Source organism: Rhinopithecus bieti, unplaced genomic scaffold, assembly GCF_001698545.2.
Source record: "Rhinopithecus bieti isolate Rb0 unplaced genomic scaffold, ASM169854v2 scaffold_75975, whole genome shotgun sequence".
Lineage (NCBI taxonomy): Eukaryota > Metazoa > Chordata > Mammalia > Primates > Cercopithecidae > Rhinopithecus > Rhinopithecus bieti.
The window spans coordinates 279,981-297,995 of NW_016828707.1; the positions used below are offsets into that span (position 1 = coordinate 279,981).

Here is an 18,015-nt window from a genome sequence, read left to right on the forward strand (position 1 = left end):
TCCTTTGTAGGGACATGGATGCAGCTGGAAACCATCATTCTTAGCAAACTATCACAAGAACAGAAAACCAAACACCGCATGTTCTCACTCATAGGTGGGAACTGAACAATGAGATCACCTGGACTCGGGAAGGGGAACATCACACATCGGGGCCTATCATGGGGAGCGGGGAGGGGGGAGGGATTACATTGGGAGTTATACCTGATATAAATGACGAATTGATGGGAAAAAAAAAAAAGATTTACAATGCTCTGTTTGATTAGAAGGTTATAGACATAATAAAAATGAACATTTATTGAAAAAAAAAAAAAAAGAAATGAGCAGGGCTGATAGGGAGTCCATCCTGGATAAGGACATGCGCATGTGGGTAGCAGGCACCAGTCCTGGAGCCGCACAGACTCTACTTGTTTTCTTCTGGAAACAGCTGTGAATTTCTCTCTGGAGATCCCCTTCCTTCACTGCCTGTCCATGAGACTCAATGGGATAAACCTCCTGCACTGTCCTCCGCTGTGTCAGGAATGGGCGTGTGACCCAAGCCAGGTCTGTCACTGCCCACAAGCCTCAGCCTCTGCTGCAGCTGTTCAGCTGGCAGGAGAAATGGGACTTGCCAGGACTCAGTGTGACTCCTGGCTCTGAAAACAAAGCTAACACAGGGGAAAGCAAAAGAAGGCAGAACAAGACCAACATCAGCTCTCAGTCTAAACGTTTTAGTTATGAAAGCCAGTTCCCTTTTGTGCTTAAGCAAGTTTAGGTTTTTCTCCTTCATAACAAAATAAATCCTGACCCCTGTAGTGTGCAAAGTTCTGAGTACTGACCAATGATCTGGTGACCTTTCTCCTTTTAACTTGTAGCTTGAAGGGCCATCGTCTATCAATCTACCTATCAATCATCTATCTATTTAGCTATCATCTATTCATCCATTAATCATCTATCATCTCTATCATCTGTTAATCTAGCCTATCATTTATCTATCATCTATCTAATATATCCATCTATCGTTGGTCTATCATCTATGAATTTATCTATCATCTATGCATCATACATATAGGCATGTGTATATGATAATAGGTGGATAGTATATAAATAAGTGATAGATACACCTATTTATCTGATATGGCTGATATGGTTTGGCTGTGTCCCCACCCAAATCTCATCTTGAATTATAATCCCCACAATCCCCATGCCTCCTCATGGGAGGAACCCAGTGAGATGTATTTGAATCATGGGGCAACTTCCCCCATGCTGTTCTCGTCATAGTGAGTGAGTGAGCTCTCATAAGACCTGATGGTTTTATAAGCATCTGGCATTTTCCCCACTGGCACTCACTCCATCCTGCTGCCCTGTGAAGAAGGCGCCTGCTTCTCCTTTGCCTTCTGTCATGATTGTAAGTTTCCTGAGGCTTCCCCAGCAATACAGAACTGTAAGTTAAACCTCTTTTCTTTATAAATTATTCAGTCTCAGATATTTCTTCATAGCAGTATTAGAGAACTGATAAATACAGTACATTGGTACCAAGGTAGTAGGGCACTGCTATAAGAACACCCAAAAATGTGGAAGCAACTTTGTAACTGGGTAACAGGCAGAGGTTACAACAGATTGGAGGGCTCAGAAGAAGACAGGAAGATGTGGGAAAGTTGGAAACTCCTAGAGACTGGTTGGTTTTACCCAAAATGCTGATAGTGATATGGGCAATTAAGTCCAGGCTGAGGTAGTCTTAGATGGAGATGAGGGCCTGTTTGGAACTGGAGTAAAGGTCACTCTTGCTATGCTTTAGCAAAGAGACTGTCAGCATGTTGCCCCTGCCCTAGAGATCTGTGAAACTTTGAACTTGAGAGAGATGATTTAGGGTATCTGTTGGAATAAATTTCTAAACAGCAAAATGTTCAAGAGGATGCAGAGCATAAATGTTTGGAAAATTTGAAGACTGACAACGTGATAGCAAAGAAAAACCCATTTTCTGGGAAGAAATTCAAGCCGGCTGTAGAAATTTGCATAAGTAATGAGGAGCCAAATGCTGATCACCAAGACAATGGGGAAAATGTCTCCAGGACATGTCAGAAACCTTCACAGCAGCCCCTCCCATCACAGGCCCGTAGGCCTAGGAGGGACAAATGGTTTCATGGGCCAGGCCCAGAGCCTTGCTTTTTGTGCAGTCTTGAAAGTTGGTGCCCTGTGTCCCAGCTGTAGCTATAAAGGCCAAAGTTCAGCTCAGGCTGTTGCTTCAGAGGGTGCAAGCCGCAAACCTTAGTGGCTTACATGTAGTGTTGGGCCTACAGATGCACAGAAATCAAGAATTGAGGTTTGTGAACCTCTGCCTAGATTTCACAGGATGTACAGAAACACCTGGATGTCCAAGCAGAAGTCTGCTGCAGGGGCAGAGCCCTCATGGAGAACCTCTGCTAGGGCAGTGCAGGAGGGAAATGAGGGAGCAGAGCCCCCACACAGAGTCCCCACTGGGGTACTGCCTAGAGGAGCTATGAGAAGACAGCCACTGTCCTCCAGACTCCAGAATGGCAAATACACTGACAACTTGCACCATGCACCTGGAAAATCACAGATACTCAATGCCATCTGTGAAAGCAGCTGGGAAGGAGGTTGTACCCTGCAAAGCCACAGAGGCAGAGCTGCCCAAGTCCTAGGGAGCCCAAGCCTTGCATCATCGTGACCTGGATGTGAGGCAAGAAGTCAAAGGAGATCATTTGGAACTTTTAAGGTTTAATAACTGCCCTATTGGATTTTGGACTTGTGTGGGGCCTGTAGCCCCCTTGTTTTGGCCAATTTCTCCCATTTGGAATGGGTATATTTGCCTAATGCCTGTACCCCCATTGTATCTAGGAAGTAACTAACTTGCTTTTGATTTTACAAACTCATAGGTGGAAGGGGCTTGTCTTGTCTCCGATGAGACTTTGCACTTGGACTTTTGGGTTAAGGCTGGAATAAGTTAAGACTTTGGGGGACTGTTGGGAAGGCATGATTGTGTTTTGAAATGTGAGGACATGAAATCTGAGAGCAACCAGGGGCAAAATGATATGGTTTGGCTGTGTCCCCACCCAAGTCTCATCTTGAACTGTAATCCCTATAATGCCCACATGTCATGGGAGTGACCTGGTGGGAGGTAATTAAATCATGAGGGTGGTTCCCCTATGCTGTTCTTGTGATACTGAGTTCACACAAGATTAGATAGTTTTATAAGTGTCTGGCATTTTCCCCACTGGCACTCACTCCATCCTGCTGCCCTGTGAAGAAGATGCCTGCTTCTCCTTTGCCTTCTGCCCTGACTGTAAGTTTCCTGAGGCCTCCCCAGTCATGTGCAACTGTGAGTCAATTAAACTTTCCTTTATAAATTACCCAGTTTTGGGCAGTTCTTTATAGCAGTAGGAGAGTGAACTAAAACACATACACACATATATAACCTCTTACAGTGAAAAACAGTTTTACTTACAGAAAATATACTTTCATGTCTTCTTTTCAGTTAATTCTCAAAACAGTCCTAGCAGTAAATAAGGCATTATTACGTCATTATGACAAGTGAGGAAGCTGAGGCCCAGAGAGTCTGAGGGGTGACTCCAAAGTCAAGCAGTAGGCTCGCCCCTTTCTTGCTTATGATGGAAATAAAATACAAAGCCACCAAAGGCTGACATTTGCAGATAATTTTCTTATATAACCAGCCCTGTCATGTAACCAAAGGGCATCTGTCGCTAGACCATGAACAGAGGATCAAGAAATGGTGCCTAAGGCCAGGCGTAGTGGCTTATGCCTGTAATCCCAGTACTTTCGGAGACTGAGGTGGGCAGATCACCTGAGGTCAGGAGTTCGAGACCAGCCTGGCCAATGTGGTGAAATCCTGTCTCTACTAAGAATATAAAAATTAGCCAGGTGTGGTGGCGGGAGCTTGTAATCCCAGCTACTTTGTAGTCTGAGGCAGGAGAATCACTTAAACCTTGGAGGTGGAGATTGCAGTGAGCTGAGATTGTACCATTGCACTCCAGCCTGGGTGACAAGAGTGAAACTTCATCTCAAAAAAAAAAAAATGGTGCCTAAGAAAAGGCTGCTCCAACACATTCCTCTCCTTTAACACACATCATACAAGCTCCACTAGGCATCTGATCTTAGTCCACCTAAAGGAGTCCCACCTGAAAAACTTCAGGTTCAGAGATATTCATCTCAGAAGTATTTACATTGGCAAAATAATTAGAAACAGCCCAAGTAACCTACGTGACAGAATGAAGGTTTCATTAGATGGTTTACTGTGCTTTTCCTTAGTGGAATATTATGTAGCCATTAAAATGATTTACAAAAGTTTGCAGTAATAAGGAGATAGTGTTCCTGCCAGATATTAATTCAGAAAAAAAAAACAGAATACAAAATTTATCTGAATGTTTATATATCAATAACACATACAGTTATATGTCATTTATATGAAAAAATACAAGAAAAGGAGTGTAAAAATAATTACACATGAAAATTTAATCTAAGCCTGAAGAGATTCTGGGTAATAATTGTTTTCTTATGTATTTTATTCTCTATATTTTGCCAGGAACATATGTTGCTGTTTGGATTAAAGATTCACTTTAGAAAACTCCCTTGCATAGCAATCAAAACATGAAGAGGTTTATTTATCCCAAACAATCAAAGTGTTTAGATCACTGTGCACAGACACAAGGAACTCTCAGTGGATACTGAGACTCCGGCAGACAAGATTTGGTTTGGGTTTTCTCCATGGCAATGCCCACGTCTGTGGCACCTGGCACGCACACCTTGATTTTCTCAAATGGGACAATCTGTGTTCCTCTTTGTCCTGCTATCATTCAATGTTCAAAGTGCTTCTAAGTGTGCAGAGCAACCGAAATCAGTGGTGGTAAAGTACGTGCAAAGCTAGACTTACCCCTCTGGGGTGGCCGTCCCAGCTCTTAAGGTCAGTGGGTCAACTGAGCCACTGAACGAAACGGTCAGAATTCGTTTCCTAAAGCAGCCTGTTCTCCCTCTCCCCTTCAACACAATCCAGCTTAGGAAACACTTGCTAAGTCCCTCCAATGTGTCAGATACTGTGTTAGACTCCCAGAAACAAGCAATTTCTGTGTGAGGACAGAGAAGTAACCGAATAATCTGGGTCCACTGTGATAAAGATGGTGTTAGGTCAAACACAGGACAAGACTGAGGTCATGAGGGGCACTCAGCTGGCCTGTGGGTCTTCAAGGGCTCTTGACCTAAGGGTTTCCTAAGCTGGGTGCCAGGAATGCACAAGTGTTGGTTAGGGGACACTGGAGATGGGGACGTGAGTGTTTTAGGAAGAGATTTCACACGCAAAAGCACAGAGGCAGGGAACCACCAACAGGATGTGTTTCTAGGATGCAAATTTAAAGTGAAGATAATAGCCAAGGATGGGTTGGAGTGAGAGTTCTGAAACATGGGTCATGGCAGGTTTTGGGGGCTGGATTGAGAATTCCGAATTTGGTACTTCCGTGATGGGCAGCCACCTGTACTGAAGTAGAACACTGGTTCCCAGGGGTCCTTCCTGCCATCAGCTCTACGGCTGTGACTTTCTGAAACACTGAGCTCCCCACTCCCTTTAGTAGCCTATCTTTGGCATTCTCTTATAACTTTCCACATATCTTCTCAAATACACAAAACCTTTCTCCATTTATTTTCCACTCTGATTCATCAGATAAGAGAACAGAATTAAAACGAAAATGAAACATATGCCTACAGACTTCATCAGAAAACGTATTCTACAAAATAGTTAAGAATAACTGAACCCAGAACATTTCATCCCTTTCTCTTTACAACGCAGAAGAGTCCTTCAAATTTGCATTTGGCTCCCCACAGGAGCCCTGGATGGAGCCACACTCACCATAGATTGACCAGGAAGGGGTGCTCCAGCCCTTGCATGATCTGCAGCTCCCGGAAGACATTCCGAACCTCATCCCTCTCGATGCACTTCTGCTTGTTCATGTACTTCATTGCATACATTTTCTTAGTGTCTCGCTTCTGCACGATGCATACCTGAGCAACAGCCAAAGGGCAGAACATTCAGGCCAACAATGGAAAAGGAAGGCAAAGGAGAAAAGCCACCCCGCACTGCATTTTTGCTTCTGGATTCACATCCCTGTTCTTAAAATCTGCTAGTGGAGCAGCTCTGCTAAGTGAGCCACAACCTCTCTGCAACTGCAAAATGGAGGAGTTGGACCAGATTCATCGGTTTATTAAATATTTACATGAGCACTGGCCAGGTACTAAGGGCTGAAAGAGGAGATGCAAACACAGAAGACGGAAGAAGCAGGCCTGCCCTCAAGGGGCTCACAGCCCATGAGGAAAATAGATAAAAGCAAAAAGCACCAGTGACTATAACCCTGAGATGTGTGGCATGCACAAGTGCTGCAGACTCTGTCTGTGCCCACCTGAAATCTCCTCACCCTTCCTACTTCTGCACCCACCTGCCTGACTTCCATCTACCAGTCCTGCATTTCTCTCCCTGAGGACTCTCTTTTGCCAGTAGGGCCCACTTTGCTGCCCATGCAGCAGACCACCCAAGCCAGGGAATTAATGTCCTCAGAGCAACACTCGATCCACGACTGTTAGAAACTGGAATATCAGTACCCCCTCTCCCTTGCCCATCACCTGGGATGAGGCTGAGGCCGGTGTTTTACACTGGCTCCTGGAGTTTGTAAGTTTGCCCAGCCCCGCAGTGAGGTAACAGGCTTGACAGCACACCCTTTCCTGGCTGTCTCCCTTCCTATCCTTCCCTGTGTTCTCTTTGCCTCTCCCATGCCCTGTCCTCAAATCCTTGCCTTGGAGCCTGATTCTGGAGAAACCCAAACTGAGGCACATGGGTTCTGGGGGAGCACAGGAGAAGCTGTGAACAGCTATGATGGCAGTGGTCCTGTATTGAACACTCTACTGCAGGCCAGACACTGAGCAAATTATCTCCTTAATCATCTCACTGAATCCCTATAAGAACCTTATGGATAAAGCATAAGGAAGCTATAGCCCCAAGTGTACTAATTAACTTGTTCAGAGTTCAACAAACCACCAAGTGGCAGGGTGGGGGTTCAAATCCATACGGCCTGGACTTTTGAGTGACTGCCTTACCTGGGGGCAGTTGGGGGCAGGATGGGAGGATGGGAGCTGTCAGAGAAGGCTCTCTGCAGGATCAAAACCGGGGGGCGAGCTCTAAAGGATGGGAAGATGGTATGGGTGAAGGAAGAGGCTTCGAAGGAAAGGGAACCCTGCAAAGGAGGGCATGGAGCCGAGGAGACACAGCAAGCATGGCAGGAAAAGTCAGCAGGGCTGACATGCACCATGTGGCATGGACAGTTAACAAGGATTGTATGAGTTAGTCTTCCCAACACCCCAAGGAAGGACTGTATTGGTTCCTTGGACAGTTAGCAAGGATTGTATGAGTTAATCTTTCCAACACCTCGAGAAGGGATTGTGTCGGTTCCTCAGGTTGCTATAACAGTACCTCAAACTGGGGGGCTTAAATAACAGAAATGTAGTGGCTCATAGTTCTGAGGGCTGAAGTCCAAAACCAGGTGTCGACAGGGCCCTGCCCCCTCTGAAGGCTCCTGCGGGTATCCTCCCCTGCCTCTTCCAGAGTGGAGCAGCTCCAGCAACCCCTGGTGCTTACAGCTGCAGCGACTGGTGCTCCAGCAACCCTTGGCTTACAGCTGCAGCACGTCCGTCCTAGCCTCCGTTGTCACATGGCATCCTCCCCTATGTCTCTGCGTCATTCATCTTCTTATAAGGACACCAGTCAGTGTAGACTTAGGGCCTACCCTAATCTAGTATGACTTCATCTTAACTAATTAGACTTACAATGATGCCATTTCCAAATAAGGCCACATTCTGAGGTTCCAAGAGGACTTGAATTTGGAGGGAGTGGCACACCGTTCCATCAAGGACAATGACTATTACTATCCCTGCTTTACAGAGAAAGGAAAGTGAGGCCTAGAAAGGTTTTAGTGCTTTCTGAAGGCTCAACTCCAACCTGGGCTCTCTGCTTCCCCAGCTCTCACTTTTCAACCACAGCGCGGCCTCCCTGAGAAACGGGACATGCTGGAAAACGCCAGCAATAACACCGTCGGCCTGAGGACCCAGTGAAGGAGCTCAGGGTTTTCTCCTGGCATCACAGCCTCTCTTCTGTTGAAAACTGGACCCCATTCAGCTCTGACACGTTGCAAATCTATTCGAGGCAGATACAGTGCGATGACAGAAGCCTGAATTCCGACTCCGGCTTTGGTTCTTGCCACCTCTCTTGGCCTCAGTCTCAGCATATGTCTGAACTGAGTCAGCAAAACCCACCCGGCACCACTGGGGTGAAACTAAACAGGACCGGGAAGTGGGAGTGCCAGGCGGCACTGAGGGATGATAAAATGTCAACTGCATCTCAATTAAATAGCATGTTTCATGAAATCTCCAAAAAGATGTTCTTTCCAGAGTAAAATTTGCGGCATGAGGTCGAAGGCCCACGGAACACCCATTTCCAGTAGTGAAGGTGAGAATATAAAATGCAAGGAGGCAAAGGTATGATGTGCAAACGTACCTCAGGGGTCCTGGCTTTGTGGGAATCCAAGCAAAGACTTCTGAAGGCCCGGGCACCAGGCCCTGAGACCCACGTCTCAAGCCAGACATGTCGTGGGAGGATAATCCCACTAATTAGAATTTGTCATCTCTCTCACTTCTCATTTGCCTTCTCAGAAGAGACAGCGGGCACTGCCTCTGCAGGGCTGGGACCTGACTGTTAGCTGGCTGCATCACTGTGAAAAGCTTAGACTGGGATGAGAGTCTGCGCAGTGCCCCCGGGGCCGCGTCCCTTCAGATAAAGATATCCATGGCGCTCCTGGGTTTCAAGGGATGGCTCTCACCTCAGCTCAGAGACATTTTAGGAACTGGAAGAGATTCTCCAAAATTAAAACTGCCTTTCAAAGAAGAACTAATGATTTCAATAGAGCTTGGAGGTTTGACTTTTCAATTTAAGCAAAAGCAGGCGGTTGGTACAGGATATTGGATGCAGCCTGGAAGTTCTGATTTGCAAATAAGAGAGACCAAGGATCAGGGGTCTTGGCCAGCTTGATGTAGAGCCCTGAGTGAGGCTGGGATCCATTAATCATCTGGACCTTGGCGACCTCCTCGGTAAATTGAGGGCTAAGACCACATGCTCTCTGGGGCACCTCAGAAGCATTCCGTTTCTCAGGAACACAGAGTAAAGAGGGCTAGACCAGGGGTCAGGAGAGCTGGGCTCTGAGCCTAGCCCTCTTGCAGACTGAGTGGGGCTGTGCACAAATCCTGGCCCCTCTGGACTTGCTTCCTCACTGACCAAGAAGGGTTGGTAACAACAACTGAATTAACCTGACCAGGAGATAAAGGCTTAAAAAAAAAAGAGCCAAGTTATATCTAATGCACTGAGTGGAGACAAGGGTCTTCCTGGGAGTCAGAGTCACAGAGAGTTTGAGCTCAGGGGCTACTCTAAGCAGGGCTTAAATTCCAGCTCTTTGCTGTGTGACCACAGGCAAGTCGCCTACTGTCTCTGAGCCTCATTCTGCTCATCAGAGCTCCTGCTGTTCACCCTGTGCTAATACGGTGTGAAGCTAGCAGTCTGCAGCCTGGAAAAGGGCTCACTCCAGAATCTGACCATGCTGCTGCCTTAATCTGGGACTTGCAGCCTCTAGAAACGGGAGAAATAAATCTCTGTTCTTTAAGACACCCAGTCTATGGCATGTGTGACAGCAGCCCAGGCAGATCAAGACAGTGCCCTTATTTGGATAAGGGTCTTTGCAGATGTAATAGTTAAGGATCTCAGGATGAGATCATCCTGGATTAGGATGGGCCCAAATTAAATGACGAGCGTCCTTATAAGGGAAGAGGAGGAGGCACATCCAGGGTGAAGGCTACGTGAGGACGGATGCAGAGGCTGGAGTGATAAATCTACAAGCCAAGGAATGCCGAGGCTGGCCAGCAGCACCAGAAGCTGGGTGACAGCATGGGACAGACCCACCTTCAGAGTCTCTAGAAGGAAACTACCCTGCCCACAGCTGGATTCAAGACTTCTGGCCTTCAAAACTGTAAGGTAATAAATTTCCATTGTTTTAAGCCACCTGGTTTAGGAAGCTTTCACAATCTGTAAGTGTCCACCACTGCCACCCACCAGTGGCTAAATAACCTGGCCAAACACTCTGTGGTCCTTAGTCTCCTCCACTGTGAAATGGGTCTACAGAGCCACCCCTCCCAGGTCCACAGTCAGGTCTCCATGGGACAGAGCGGCAAGAGCCACAGCATGTGGCCCATGTGAAGAAGCAGAAAACACAGGCTGGTGGAGTAAGTGGCGGACTGATGCCTGGACCCAAACCCTGAGCCTCTGGCAAAGTGTCCTCTCTCCATGGGTTCCCTGTAACTACAGTGATTTCTGGTATTTTAAGGTTTAATGTTTGGAATTTCAGAAATAGGGAGAATTCACTGAAAGCTTCCAAACTGGCCACCCCACCTCTGCTCTGGTCTCTGTAGATGTCCTTTTGCCTGGTGAGAATGTCTGAAAAATCAAAGACTGAAAGCCTGCAAGGGCCTTCTTTTGCCTTCAGAAAATGTTCGAGGTTGAGGTCTTGGCATTCAAAGACCTTGTCCCCTCCAACATCTCTCTCTCTCTCACACACACACACACACACACACACACACACACACACACACACACAGACACTCTTCACTCTATCTCAAACTCTTTAGAATTTCTTTGTAGATTTTCTCTAGTACCAACCTCTCCTGCCCTTGTTACCTCCTTCCCTGACCTACTGCCACCCAATCTGGCCTTCCCAGACTGGCTAGCTCCATCTCTGTCCAGACGTTACATCTTCCGGAACCTTCCCTTTGATCCTCGAAGCTGTATGTGCTGCCCTTCCCACCGAGCTGCCATAAGTCCTGTTTCTACTGTAAGGCTTGACATACTGTATTATAAACCCCTGTTATGATCTGGCAGTCAGACTCCAAGCACCCTGAAGACAGAGGCCATGTCAACTCAGTTCCTGTTCAGAGGCTCACAGGTGTGAAAGTGTCACCTTTCTGCATTAGCATATTTCATTTACTCTGCCTGGAATACCCTCCCTGCAAGCCTTCTCCTGCCTCACTCCTTGCCTGCCACTGACTGACCTCAATGCTTCCCTGGCCCTGACCTCCAAGTCTGAATCCTCAAAGCAGCTGAATTTCATACACACTGGTCTATTACATCCCACAGGGTCCAGAGCAGGTCAGCGGTCCTCAGTGACTCCATATTTACAGTGTAGGAAGAGAGGCTTCCATACCTCCCTGCCCAAAATCCCGTGACAACCATGTGATTGAGGGATCTGCTGAAACTGATGTTGCATTTTGGCCTCAGAGCTCAAAACAGGTGCTCTAGAAGGAGGCTGAACACTTGTCACCAACGGCAGACTCTATCCAGATCCTGGGAACCTTCAACTTCAAAATAGAAGAGCCACGTCTCGAGTGGCACCTCGCCCAAGTTTGGGGTCCTTGGCAGGGCTGCTCAGAGCCCTCTTCTATAGGAAATCACAGTTAATGAGGTGAGAACAAGCAATTTGGCCAAAGCCACCCAAGCTGCTACTAAAAGGCAAGCACCCAATTAACATTTCTCATTAGTCTAATTCAAGTAGGATCTGATGTCATCATTATTAATTACAACTTAATGGGACGGATTTCAGCTGATTTGCTGTAGGAAAGGCATGCCAAGCACATTGAGCATCAGAAATTTGGGAATGGATCCTGAGTCAGTGGAGAAGGCGGCTGGAGCGTACGGAGAACCTGCAACGCACCTGCACGCGGTGGTCACAGTCCTGACTTTACAGTATATTCGGGGCGCTGACGATGTTGATTCTGCAGCACACCCAAAGCTCTGGGAGGCCCTGGGATTCTGTATTTTTTTAGATGTGCCCCAGCGAAGGCTGAAATACAGCCCGAGTTGAGAATGATTTTTTTTTTTTTTTTTTTTTTTTTTGAGACAGAGTCTTCCTCTGTCGCCCAGGCTGTGGTGCAGTGGCTGGATCTCGGCTCACTGCAAGCTCCGCCTCCTGGGTTTACGCTATTCTCCTGCTTCAGCCTCCCGAGTAGCTGGGACTACAGGCACCCGCCACCTCGCCCGGCTAGTTTTTTTTTTTGTATTTTTTAGTAGAGACAGGGTTTCACCATATTAGCCAGGATGGTCTCGATCTCCTGACCTCATGATCCGCCCGTCTTGGCCTCCCAAAGTGCTGGGATTACAGGCTTGAGCCACCGCGCCTGGTGGATTTTACTGGAATCTTCAAGGAAGTCCTTGCTTGGTGTCTTCATAGCATCCTTTATGGTCAGGACTCTAATCGCTGGTTAGCAGCTCAGGCAACCCAAGCTCCAGGCCAACAGAGAGGCTAGAGCTGTGCCGGAAACCCAGAACTATGGGGTGCAAAGTCTCAAGGATCCTTTCATAGTAAGCCTGGGCTGCCCTCTTCTCATCTTGCTTGCTGGGCAGCTGTGGGTCTGACTCTACCCCATCAATGGGACCTGAGGCAGACACTGGGCTAGTTCTTCTCTGTGCTGCCCACCTCTACCATCCCCCAGCTTGAGTAGCACACAGCAAAAACTGTTGAATGAATAAACCACTACAGTGTGACATTAAAAGACTCTGGTTATGCTTGCAGGGACAAGATTCTGGGAAATGACCAATTTGGGGTGGGTGGGGGGTAAGAAAAACAGAATTAAATATGATTACTAAAGAGATGATCAAGCTGGCTACTATTGTTCAAATAATTCACTGAAAGAAGACTACCTTTGGAGACGAAGCTTTTTACTACTTAATATGCAACCTCCCCTTTTCTCCTTTACAGCAGGACCATTTACTTCAAGAAAGCAATGTCATCCATTCTATACACACTTACAGCCAGCAACAGCCACAGTTCTAACCAAGGTCATGTTAGTTTGCTAGAGATTTCTAGGAAAAGTCTTGCTTTCTGCATAAAAGAGAATAACTACAGACGGTCTCACCTTTTTCTCTTCTCCAGCTTTCTTCCTGTCCTTCCTACCTTGAACACGGATGTAACGTCTGGAACAACAGCAGTCCCTTGTGACCATGAGGCCAAGAAAGTCTCAGAGACGCTGAATCTGCTATCATGGAGCCTCCTGCCTTCAGATTTCTTGTTATGTGGGAAAAATAAACCCCTCTTTGTTTAAGCCACCATGAGGCAGGTTTTTTTGTCCCTTGCTGCTGAGTCCACCACAAATGATATACAAATTATGACTTTTCACAGCACATAAATCCCATGTAGGCTCTGATCAATGGTGGTCTCATTGGAGGAATCAAAAGTTGGTCTCAAGAAAAATTCTTATTTGGATGAATATTTCAGTCAATAAACATGTATTAAGTACATGCCATGGGCCTGGTACCATGTCAGCCATGAGGATATCACTCTCCCCTGGGAACCCGAGGAATAATGGGATAATCAGACAATATGCAGGAGTAAAGGCCAAAGTCCTTCACTGTGGATCCCCAGGCCCTAAGTGGCCTAGTCCCAGTTCCCCTCCCACTTCCCACAGTGACTTCTGCTCCTTCCCTGTACCCACCATGCTCTTCTCGGGCATCCAGAGGTCTTGGGCCCTTGTCTTCTTCAGGCTTTGCTCACAGGCCATGTTACCAGCTAAGCCACCTCTGACCTCCCTGTGCGAAGGGGCAAAGCCCTCCCCAGCACCCCAGCCTCCCTCTCTGCTGCGCTCCCATCACAGGACATGCTTCCTGCTTCATTCATACATTGTTCACTTCCCCCACCGAGTTGTGAACCCCATGACAACAGGGATTTTTCTCTTATGTTCACTGTATCATCCTCAGCGTCTGGCACACAGCAGGCACCTAGCTGATAATTGTGGCTGAATGAATGAGTCATTACTATTTAGAAAACACATGGGAGAGGTGAGTACATGGGGCTAAGGGACCCCAGAAGGGTGATCCTAAACCAGATGTGGGATTTAGGAAAGGCAATCTGGAAAAGGTAGCATTTGAACCTTAGCATAGTCACCAAGGGTTGGTCTCATGAGGACGAAGGTATGGGGAGGGGGAGAAAGAAGGGGGTTACCAGGAGAGGGCACAGCCTCTGTGGAAGTTCAGAGAGATGAGATGTGCCGTGGCACGTGTTCACACGTTGGTCGTTTTCTCAACTTCCCATCTGTACAGTGGGGATGAGTGGTATTTGCCTTAATGGACAGTTACAAAGACTCCATGGTAAGCACTGAGTATGCTGCTCATCACGGTTGTGTGATCAGCATCCATCTCTCTTCTGAGGAACACAGGCCATTGTGGAGATGCGCACAGTGGCCCAGGAAGGGCTTCAGGAATGAGTTCGTGGTTGCCTGGTGTGACGGATAGTTTTCTGTGTCAACTGGGCGGCGCCATGGTGCCCAGATTTTTCTTGTCAAACATGATTGTGAATGTGTCTGTGCAGGTGTTTTGGGGTGAGGTTGATATTAAACTGGTGGACTCTGAAGACAGGATTGCCCTCTGTAAGATGGGTGGATTTCCTCAATCTGTTGAAGGCCTGAATGAAGTAAAAGACTGACTTCCCATGATAGGAGGGGATTCTGCAGCAGATGCCCTTCAGACTTGATCTGTAGCCTCAGCTTCTTCCTGAGTCTCCAACCTGACTGTTTATCCTAAAGATTTGGATTTGGCAGCTTTCATAATCATATAACCAATGAAATCAATCAAACTCCGGTAACTTTTATATATATATATATAGTTACACCCCATCGGTTCTGTTTCACTAGAGAACCTCGAGTAAAACAGCTGGTAATGAGCCAGCCAGTATCAGAATCCAGCACCTGAATTCAACTTCCTACCAGCCTAGGGAGCCACTGTAGCCACGAGTACTGGCATTTGGCATTTCTCCATAGTCCCTTAAAGAGTAAGCACTCAAAGCTCAAACAGTTTGCTACTTGGTTCCAAAATACGTTTCCTCAGTCAGCGTACACAGAGAGACTGCACCATGGGGCACCCCCTTGGTAAGCACAGCCCTACAGTGTCCGAGCCGTGTTCCAGCAAAGCAGGCCCGCCCATGGGGAGCTGAGAAGCAGTATCTTCCTGCCCCTTGTCAGTGAGTTCCAGCCCGTGTTGGCCAAAGCTTGCTGGTATTCACCTGCAACATTGTACAAGTGACATCATTGAGATGAGATGACAGAGGTGAGTGATGGGGCAGGTGACAGATGGCTTGAATGACATGTTTAAAGGGTTGGTGCCATGGGCTAAACTGTATGTCCCCCAAGTTCGTATGCTGCAGTCCTAACCCCTAGCACCTCAGGATGTGACTGTATTTGGACATGGAGGCTTTAAAGAGGTAATTAAGGTAAAAGGAGGTCTTTGGGTGGGCCCCAATCCAATATGACTGTGTCTTATAAGAAGAGGGATCAGGACAGACACACACACAGAGGGCTGACCATGTGAGGATGCAGGGAGAACACGGCATCTGCAAGCCAAGGAAAGAGGCCTTGGAAGAAGCCAACCCTGCCAATTCCTTGACTCAGACTTTGGCCACCGGAACTGTGAAAAATCCATGTTGTTGTTCAGCCCCCAACTCTGTAGTCCTTTGTTGTGGCAGCTTGAGCAGACTAACACTGTTGACTTTTGTTCTGAGAGCAATGGGGAGCTGTCTTAAAAGAGGATCCTAAGTAAACAATTATGAATGAATGAATAAGGGAATAAACAAACTACGTGGAGAATTTGGCTTGTTGAGGGGAGCTCTTTCTGGCGGCAGGTGGAGGTGAACAAAGAGAGGTGATGGTGTGCTTTAAAAATAAGTGAATGCCGTGTTTGGTTTTCTGTCCTTGCAATCACACACCAGGGCTTGCTGTGGGGTGGGGGAGAGAGCGGGGAGGGATAGCATTAGGAGAAATACCTAATGTAAATGAAGAGTTAATGGATGCAGCAAACCAACATGGCACATGTACACATACGTAACAAACCTGCATGTTGTGCACAGGTACCCTAGAACTTAAAGTATAATAAAAATAAAAAATAAAAATAAAAATAAGTGAATGCCCCTGCTCACACACACTGGAGGACATCACAGTGTCAGGAAACTCCACAGCAAAGCAGGGCACAGGGACCCCAGGACCAGCGCTGTGCCACTGGCACCCTTGGTGCCCTCAGGGTAAAGGGAGCTGGGAAACACTCTGTAGACGGGCAAAGGCCTGAGAACGCTTGGCTGCTGGACGGAAGGAGACGTCACTATGAGAAGATGCTGAGAAGTGCAGATGAGCAATGAGGTCCACCAAGCTGGTCAGTAATGGATCATCTGCTCTGGCCGATGTTTGCAAGCCATTTGCGAGTGAGTCTGCATTTCCTGTGAAATTTAGCTCCTAATAAAGTGATCCCCAGGAGCTGACACATTCCTCCAAAGTACGCCTCAAGCCAAACACAACCTAATTAATATGAAATGAATAAATATTTCATTAAAAAGAAATAGATTCCATCCTTCATGAAGATGTCTGCACGAACAATGAAGGCTTCTAGTAAATGCATCATTGTTATGAATTCTAAAGATGATTCCTACATAAGAATAGCAGCTAACTCGAGGCTCAGAGAAGTTAGTTAACCTGACCAGAGTCACGTGGCTGGGCCAGAATTTCAACACGGCTCTGTCAACCTTTGCAGTCCAAACTGTTTAATAGGCTCTTAGCTAATTGACTCATTCAGTTCACTACAAAGAGCAATCAAACATTCTGAGTCCTCGCTTGTGGCAGACACAGTGCTGGGCACTGGAGATACCCAGGCTGCTACATGCCCCACTGCTAACTCTGTTGCTGCCTCAGGACCTTTGCATCTGCTGCTCTTTTGGTCTGTGATGAGCTTTTCCCCAGATCCCCACATGGCCCATTTCCTTCTCAGCAGTTGGATCTTAGCTCAAATTTCTCCTTCGGGAGAGGCTGTCTCTGTTGCCCTCACCCCCAATGAAGCAGTCCCACCCTCCCAGGTCACTGCACTACACATTTTCTGCAGAGCAGCTATCATCAATGTAAATCATCATGCTTATTTATTGTTTGTATGTTGGTCTGCTTCTTCTACGAAACCGTCGGTTCTTCAGTGTCAGGAACCTTGTTCAGTTTTTTGTTTGTCTGTTTGTTTGTTTTGTTTTGTTTTTGTTTGTTTGTTTTTGCCACATCCTCACACGTAGCTAGAACAAGGCTAGGGCAGAGTAGTGATCCGTGAACATTTACTGTTGAACTCAGTATCCTGCTGTGCATTCCAGCATGCTCCCATTATCTTGGAGACCCAGTACCTTGAAAGATCAAAAAGCTTCTAAAAGAATACATTTTAAGGGGAAAAAAAAACCCTGATAAGCCAAATGCTTTTGAACATTGAAACTTACAAACATGTATCTAAAATCGAATCCCTGCTTAATTCCCAAATGGATTTGTTGCAGTCTGAGCACTAAGTTGGTTAGTCTGCTATTAATCAAATCTCTTTTTTTCACACTCTGAATTCACATGCAGCTGTGAGAGCCTGGAATGAGGCTTTCCTCATTCTCATGTGGAATGAGACAAGTAATAATATGCTTGGGTCTGGAAATGATCATCATTGCATAATAAGGCGGTATAGAGTCTGGAATTATCATTGTGCAACTCTTGCTCAAGTTTATCCAGAATCTTCCTTTAAAGGGCATAAAGAGCTATTATCATATAACACTGTGCCACTTTCTGCCATTTTATGTGCAGACTGCCTCCAGCTATCCCATGAATTTTAATTAACTCCATGTTTACTTCACTTGACCCTGCAGCTCTTCAAGCAGAAGGCCCACGTGCCAATCCAACAAGACACTTTTGCAGCACACTCCTCAGAGTCCTCCCAAAGGTATCCTCCTCCTTCCCTCGGAAATAAATACAACCACTGTACAAACACTGTACAAAGGCTGTACAAATACAGCCCTGCTGGCCACACAGTTAACTCAAAGTGGAGCACTTCACCCTGGACGCTCCTGCTGGCTCAGCCATCAAACAGGTCAAGAGGAGCCAATGGAGAGT

At 46.7% G+C, this 18,015-nt stretch overlaps 1 protein-coding gene across 1 annotated transcript in view; it reads right to left on the reverse strand.

The window, feature by feature from the left end:
• Positions 1-18,015, reverse strand: part of STK32B (serine/threonine kinase 32B) — a gene marked incomplete at its 3' end in the record, with an annotated part of 393,231 nt that overhangs the window by 265,015 nt on the left and 110,201 nt on the right. Inside the window, exon 3 of the mRNA XM_017864573.1 lies at positions 5,852-6,003. Within this exon, the coding sequence (XP_017720062.1) occupies positions 5,852-6,003 (152 nt within the window). The remainder of the gene's footprint in view (positions 1-5,851; positions 6,004-18,015) is intronic.